The 8,114-nt window shown below is 42.3% G+C and overlaps 1 protein-coding gene across 1 annotated transcript in view; it reads left to right on the top strand.

Moving 5' to 3' along the window:
- The window catches only part of tmem218 (transmembrane protein 218), a 10,021-nt gene extending 4,486 nt beyond the window's left edge, over positions 1–5,535 (top strand). The window contains exons 2-3 of the mRNA XM_015021722.1: positions 1,238–1,340; positions 4,752–5,535. Of these exons, the coding sequence (XP_014877208.1) occupies positions 1,238–1,340; positions 4,752–4,886 (238 nt within the window). The 3' untranslated portion in view covers positions 4,887–5,535. The remainder of the gene's footprint in view (positions 1–1,237; positions 1,341–4,751) is intronic.
- The last annotated feature ends 2,579 nt before the right edge of the window (positions 5,536–8,114 follow it).

Raw genomic sequence — 8,114 nt, 5'->3', positions numbered from 1 at the left:
AAAAAAAAAAAAAAACCCCCAGAAAAAATTTTTTTTTTTTTTTTTTTTTGTAAAAAAAAAAAAAAAAAAAAAAAAAAGACAGATTATGATGATTTCTTTTGGATTCATCAGTGTCCTTGTCAGCGAGTACAAACTGGGTGATGGAAGGAACTGTGACAACAGGATGAGCAAATGTCTCCTATAACACCAGAATATACTGCGAAATTCCTAGGATGTTAAATGAACATCAAGAACTGACTCATTACACTGCATTCCTATTTATTTACTATAAGAAAACACCAAATCTAAGCTGATTAATAGCCCATAGGTCATACTGGTCAAATGAGTTTATTACATGGTTTTCGTCACTGTGGGAACCTGAATAAAGGGAGAAGTTTTGGTAATTTGTAGTGGCATTGTGTGGAATATATATGGCAATATTGTTTTATAGAGAGTATTTTAACCTTTTGCAACACATGTTGGTTTGGAAAGTCTGCAGAGGAGCAGAAGAAATCTTGAAGTTACACGATGACCTGGAAAATATATACATGGACAGAGTTATGAGGAAGGCAAACACTATTATAACAGACAACACACACACACCCTAAGATCTTTATTTAAACTGCTTCCTTCAGGGCAAAAGTACTCAATTCCTTTATTGTGCAGAAACAGAACAATATGAAGACATCCTTTCATATTGGAAGCAAACAGTTAAAAAGGTCAAGTCAGTTACTGGGAAATTCAAACCTCTTTGCTGTTAACGTCATTGTGTGCTGCCTGCCGACAATCCTGGGAACCAGTTTTCTACGGAGACGAATAAAACCATCAGTCTGTCCGTCCTTCCGACTATTACGTCTACAGAAATGAATTTGCTCTGACATAACCAGACTATTTTAGCTCGATTTCTTTAAATCAGCGCTGCCCAAAGTGGGTCCTCGCGGGCCGGCATCCTGCATGTTTTAGTTGTCTCCCTGGTTTAGCACTGCTGGATCCGATGACGGGTCATTAGACGGCCTAAGAAGGGCATTGACATGCTGAAAAGGTTGTTGCTGCCACCAGGGAGAGAACGAGAACATGCAGGATGCCGGCTCTCGAGGTCCCACTTTGGGCACCACTGCTGTAAATGAACAGGGATTCAGTGTAATATTGGTTGGTGTCTTTGAGGAATAGTTTTATTATGGCGTAATGCTCAGGACACTGTCATTCCCAGTTAATACGAAACACAAACAGTTTTTTTTTTATTGCTTGTGTCCTGCAGATTAGGAGTCATCCCCGCTACCCTCCTGGCTCTCACCATCACTCTGGTGCTGGTGTTCTTCCCTCGGAGCCCAGAGACGCCTCTTCCTTTCAAAGAGATGGAGGTAAACCACCAGCTGGTCAAACACCTGTGGTAGAAATACTCACAAGTACTACTGTCTTCTCTCTTTATAAATGTCTCCACTGTCAGCAAGGTAAACAGAGACTTCTCAAATTAGGATTAGAGACCGGTCAAATACTGCCAGATTTGCAACTAGAAGCATTTACAAAATGTAGCTCGTTAGAAAGCCACAGCAACTATCTCGCGGCTTCAGCCAATTTCTCCTCAAAACTTACCTTGTGCTGTTCTCTGGCTGCAAAACCCGAGGTACGATCTTGGCTGGAGCTGGAGCTCGAGAACGTTTGATGGTCGTTTCATATTTACTCCATATCTGAATAAAAATAAGGTGATGATCTTCTAGCCAATTCCAGGTTTCCACAGATATACCATTTTGTCCCTGATGTCCTCTGAAAGCTCTTGGGTCTTCTCCATGACAGTGAAGAGGTTTAATTAAGCAGAACAGGTCGAGATGAGGGGTATTTCTCTACAAACTGATTGATGGATTGAGAGTCCAGTTCCCTTTATTTGTGGTTGTTGTTGTTGTTTCCACTGACTGAGGGTATGAGCTCTGGTTAAGAGTAAGGCTGCTCAAGATAAACACCTACCCTAAAGGAAACCTTAATTCTGCTCTTCTGTAAGCCTGTTTCCACAGAACTGCAGGCCTGTAAATAAAGCCAGCGTGTGTGTCTCTGTGCGTGTGCTCGTTGTAAAGGCCTGTTCTGCTTTATCTGAATCCAACAGCAACACAGAACAAACACTCCCCGTGTTGCCTTCGGGTCGTGCCAGTAAGCTGTCCGGATTTGCCAAGCAAGCTGCCACCCCATCAAAATAGCAAAGCAGAGCCCCGTCCTGGCCAGCTCGCGCTTTGTTATTCTCTGTACAGTGCTGATAGAGGAGAACAGCGATGCCGAGAGAGCGACTGCAAAATGGGAATTTCTGCTGAATACTCCGAGTAAATTCAGACCAAACTCACTTCAGGAACCTGGCTGGAATTGAGTTCCCAAGATTCGTCAGCACAAGTGTCGCTCCTCGCAGAAATACGAGTGATAAACTAGAACAAGTCTAAATGTTTTGGCGTAGCCTGTACTCAGTTAACATGTCCTCTTTTGTCAGGATCGGTACCTAAACTCGCCGTTTCCTGTTTGCGCCTTGTGTTTCTGTGTGTGTTAATATTCAGCGACGACGGGCTGAACAGGACCAGCCAGCAGAGAGAGACATGTTTAACCTCTTGCTGTTAAACAACAGTGAAATATCACAGTACCAATTAGGCCAGTGTTAGACTGGAGGTGGGGGTGGCTCATACAACACCCCCACCCCCCACCTGCTCCTACCCAGTGGCACATTAATAAAACATGGCCCACACACTTTGGGCTCCTGCTTGCTGCGTAATTGGCAAATTAAAAAGTGAGATGTGTTAAATGCATTCATAAGAGATGGAATACATCAGCAGCAGCTCTCCCAGACACACACACACGCATACACACGCACACTACTCCCATTCCACAGCAGTCCTTATGAAATTTCTCTTTCGGCAGCAGTTGGGCTGCTGCTCGTCTTCAATCATACTGGCTTAAGGGTGTTTTCTCAGTTTGCATTCTCATCATCATGGGTGGCTCATGACTGAAATATTAACGCAGACCCAGAGTTATCAGTGAAGCATAGGACTCGTCACTCCATGGCAACCTTTCCATCCTAGGGAGCTGCGACGTTAGACCTGAAGATCGTCAGTTTTCACGAAGTGCCACTGATTTGCTTTGCGTCTCTTCATTGATTTCATTTAGGAGCGGCGCTACAAACAGCAGGACATAAACGTAAAGAGGCACTTTGCGCTTTAAGATGCAAAGATTTTTACCTTCTTCCTGGTTGTGCAGCTCACTTTTGCAGTGCTTCTGCTACTATTGAGCTGGGATGTTTTGCTGAACATCAAAAACACGGAGACGAGCTAGAATCTCAGATATGTCATCTCGCAGCGCTTTACAGACGGGTCTACTTCTTGTGAGAGTTGCATAAAATTTGGTCCAAATTCAGTTTAGTTCAGCTCACAACAATACGGTACAGTCACGTAGTCACATTCACATCCAGTTACAGTACATGGAGTGCAGTTTGACTCTAACTATGGTGCAATGAAGTAAGAATCAGTTGGTAAAAAGTCGACAATTTAGTCAATGTTGAGGAGTGGCCAGTTTCTCCTGTTGTTATGGGACGGTGAACCTTCAGGTTAAATCTGCTTTCAACATCACATTCCTTCAGTCTGTTTTGATGTCCCGATGTCTCCAGTATTCTCTTGGAGACATCAGGACATGAAAACACAGCTGAAGCCCCGCCCCATTCACCGGTGTTACTCTGTGTTACAGTATGTATTATCTGGCTGCAGTGTGTTACATATGGGTATCCTGTTTGCAAACAACCTCAGAGTATTAAACGGAGAACACATTTGGTCTCTTTCCCAAAAAAGAACAGGAACAAACTGAACTAGTCAAATTGTCACATAGAATGGACTTATTTCATGAAGCCATTAGTCTAACTTTACAGCTCACAGAGGAGAAAAGGCTTGTTGACCTTTTGCTTTGGGTAATATTAAAAAAAAAAAAAAGAAAAAAGAAAGTCAAACCTGGATTTTTGCTTTGTAGTTGCAGAAGGAAACAGGAAAAGTAGGATATGTTCTGCTCTGGAATGATGCCTTTCCTTCCCTGGACACTTTAAAGACACTCTGACATTTAGGATATCAAACACCAGATGGTTTCATGTGGGGGTTTTTTTATCCCGTTCTTCCTGCGCACACACATCGCGGTGACTTATTGACTCAGTATTCTCAGCACATTCTCCAGATTCAGAGTGCAATCATGCCTGTCCCGATACATGTCCCCCATTCTTCCTTTGCAGTAGCTGCTGCACTGACCTGTGTTGCCCTCAAATACAATAGCATTCAAGTTTTAAGCAAACCATGAATTTCATAGTTTTTCTAATGTGGGGCTGTGTAACATCAAAGGAGATCATTTCTATCGAATTTAATGTTAATTAGTCTCAGATAATGACTGCAGCCAAGGTGTCTCTTTCATTTCAAACGTGGCTAAATACTGATTCAGACTGGATCTCTCATAGCAGCAGACCTCACTACAGTGAGCCACAGACCTGCTGGAGGGAGGCGTGTATGAAGCCCCGCCCCCTTCAGCAGTAAACGCTTTAATTGCTGCAGGTTCCCCACAACAAAGAGACAATAAGGAAAACATTCAGACACAAAGCCTCAGCATCCATCTGTCCAAAGTCCTCTCATGACACCTAGTGGTTAATTGAGGAAACACCAAAAAAAAAAAAAAAAGGAGCTTTCATGTTCCTGGTTCAAGAACCTCTTGAAAAATGTGTAGCAAACCCGAATGACTCCAAATCCATTCATTCTTTGTTTTTGTCACTACAGATAGTCGACACCTTCTTCATTGGCCGCTACGTTCTCCTGGCAGTGGTGGGGACAGTTTTCCTGGTGGCGTTCTTCATGCTGCTGCCCTTGCACTTCCTGGAGCCGGTGCATGCTAAGGCTTTAAGGACGTACTAGGAGGCCAGCATCGTTGGCGGCAGCAGGGTCACATCCCCCAAGATACAGAACGCAGGGAAAATGGGGCTGAGGGTGGAGAAGAAGAATCTCTCCCTGTTGTGAAGAACAGAACTAGAGACTGAGACTGCTCTGAAAACGAATGCCAGCAATCTCTTAATGAACTTCCAAAACTTCTTGCATCTCTTTTTTTTATTATTTTTGATTTTTAAGTAGCAGTGCTTGTCACAAATGTAACTTTTGAATCAGTTTTTCTCTTAACTTCTAGAGTCAGTTTTCATCTCCTCTAGATAAACTTAGAGGTTCTGAGTGTTTTTGTCCTGTTTCTTCTCAGTGTGGATGGGTGAAGTCGTTCCCTGTCACACTGGTTCCTTTTTGCCATGTCTGTTGTTTTATAAAACGTAAACAAAATAGTAACAGAAAGATGCGAATCACATTTTGTGGAGCTTTAGGTCTTGTCACAGTTTTGAAGTACAGCTCCCATTTAAAAGTAATCACCCCCTTTAATGTTTTAGCCTTTGATTTCTTTTACAGTGATAAATAAAATGTGACCTGTCTGACAAGAAAGTTTACAGAAACATCTCCAATGTCAAAGTAAAAACTGATTTCCACAAATTAATGACAGCTAAGTAAAGATACGTCATAAAATTTCACAAAGTTTCAAAGTAGCCTGGCCATTGCGTTCCTACTCAGTTCTGTTCGATTCTCATCTCCCTTCTGTGCTCTGCCTGGGATTTCTCCCATTGAGCTAGATTTCTCTGGTTGAATTTCAATTGGACCAATCAGGAAACAAGAAGGAGTTGTGAACAATGAGGTAAATTTTCAGTGCTGTTTTAGAATTGCAGTCTGCCTATCGAAGGTTGTAGTTTGGCAACAGCAACGGAGGAAGTGAATGAAGCCTCTCAGTTGTGTGTCGACCATGTTTCAACCGAGCCCACACCTCCAGCAATTGATCATTTCTCAATAGCCGAGGTTCCGGACTCTGTACGAAGTAAAGCATAGAACAAGGGGCTGTTTTTGTTGTTTTTGTTTTTTTTACCAGGCTAGTTTCAGAGAAGAGGACAAGTGGTTTTCATTTTCTTGCTGTGCATGCTAAGAGCTGCTTGAGATTTCTGGAAGTAGGGGGGGGGGGTTCTGTAAAGTGGGTGGCGGCAGACAATACTGCGGCCTGAACGCTCAGAGTTTCTATGCTTTGATGAAAACAGATGAGTTTTCCAACGAGTGACTTGGCCCAGTCTTAACATCTGTCTGGCATGTTACAATAATTACATCTCCAAAATCGTACCAGTTTGATCTGAAAGCTATTTCATGAGCATTTCAGCTTGACACATTGAAATCTTTATCTATGGTTACTGACAGTTTAGAGCGCGGTACTTCATGCTCCATGACAATGATCAGAAATCTGAAACAGCTGCTATAAGCAGAAAGTGTTTCAGAGCCTTGGGAATGTATTGAACCTTCACACAGTAACTATGTAATTTATTAGGATTTTTGTTGATAGACCAGCAAAAAGAAGTGAGTCCTTGTGAAGTGGAAGGAAAATAAAGCGTAGTTACTCGTCTACCTCTGAGTGCAGGAGGTGTATTATGCGTTTCAAATTGGAAAACAACACATCTCAATGCAGCGTTGATATCCGGTGTGTTATGATAAAATGAACTCATTTAACATGGATAAAAAATAATCGAACTATTGCTGTGAGGTTTATCTACTGAGTTATTTAAAAGTTTTGAACAGAACAGATGAAGTACATCCGCCCTAGTTTTCCTGGAGTGACTTCCAGACATTTTCAACTCTTTCTCCAGTATTAATGTAGCACACTTGTAGCTGACACACATCCGGAACCTTTAAGGTAAAACGGTGTGCGCCATTTGCGCCGCATGCTCAGTCCAGAAAGATCACTGCGATTCCGTTGTGAGGCCTGAGCAGGTTTGCATCAAAACGTTCATCCTTATACGTCTTCACAAAAATGAGGCAACTCAAGCAAAAGTGGATTCAAGAACCTCCGGGCGTTATTGTGTTTCGCTGATTTGCGCAGCTGTTCTACGTGTCGGTTGCCGCATTTGACCTGCTAACGAATTCAGTTTCAGCCTGGCGGTTCGACTAACAGGTGACTCCAGCGAGTAACAAGGTTTTGCAGTAAACGGCCCCAATTACACGAGCCCCTCCCTCCCCTCCCCAAATTAAATTTTATAGCGCGAAGCTGGAGGAGATGTGGAGCAGCATTCCAACCACGACGATGAAAGAGAATCTAATGAATCAAAACCAATCCTGTTAGTTCCGGCCCACATCTCCATACTGTGTTCCTCTTCTTCTTCTTTTTTTTTTTTTTTTTGTAGAAGAATCCGACTGACTGATTTCACACAAGCTTGGGAACTGGAGGGGTCGGCGGGTGGCGGGGGTTGGACTCCACCAGGGTGGGATAGTGGATCTGAAACTATTCAGCGATGGAGGGATTTGTTACCTCTAATTGACCACATGAGTACCACTAAACATGATCTAAGCAGTCACAGTGAGAGACACCGGAAGAGACTCAGCGCAGGCAGCCGATCTTCTTGCTTCAACTCCGAAGGAAGCCGATTGGCTTTTTGACTCATCCCGTCACAGCTTTTTTTATTTCATTTATTTATTTATAATTTTTATTATTTATTAAATATTTATTATTTATTCAACGTCCATGAACAATGACATTCACACGAAATGAGAAAACAATGAGTTCTTCCACATGTATCTGCTGCTGGCGATTTTGTAAATCCCAAATACAATTTGGAGTTAAAACTCTTAACATAAAAACTCGTCTCTAATTGAAAACTATGGAAGCCAATTTTCGCCACTCTGTTACAAAAAAATAAAATGAATTATCTCAAAATAATGAGATAGTATCTCAAAATGATACTATCTCATTATAATGAGATATTTTTTTTAACAGAGTTGCGGAAACGGGCTTCCATAGGAAACTATCCAACTTCCAAAAAAAAAAAAAAGCATGTAACTTTTTTTCTTTTTCAAATTGTGTCTCAGAGTATTTCTCCACTTCCTCCCTTCTTCTCAAACACGGTCTCTCGCGCTTCCTCATTCTTCCCTCCAATCCTTCCCTCTCTCCCTCTGTCATTCCTTTATTTTAATCTTAGCGAGAATAAGTGTCTCCCAGGAGTGGGAAAATGAGCAGAACAAAGCATGTGGGGGTTCGAGAATCATTTGGAGCTGGAAGATGCGGTCTTTGTGGCGCAGCCA

Source organism: Poecilia latipinna, unplaced genomic scaffold (genome assembly GCF_001443285.1).
Source record: "Poecilia latipinna isolate Pla-1442-1.1 unplaced genomic scaffold, P_latipinna-1.0 Scaffold2840, whole genome shotgun sequence".
Classification (NCBI taxonomy): Eukaryota; Metazoa; Chordata; class Actinopteri; order Cyprinodontiformes; family Poeciliidae; genus Poecilia; species Poecilia latipinna.
The sequence above is the reverse complement of the archived record's forward strand: the minus strand, read 5'-3'. Positions and strand labels throughout refer to the sequence as shown.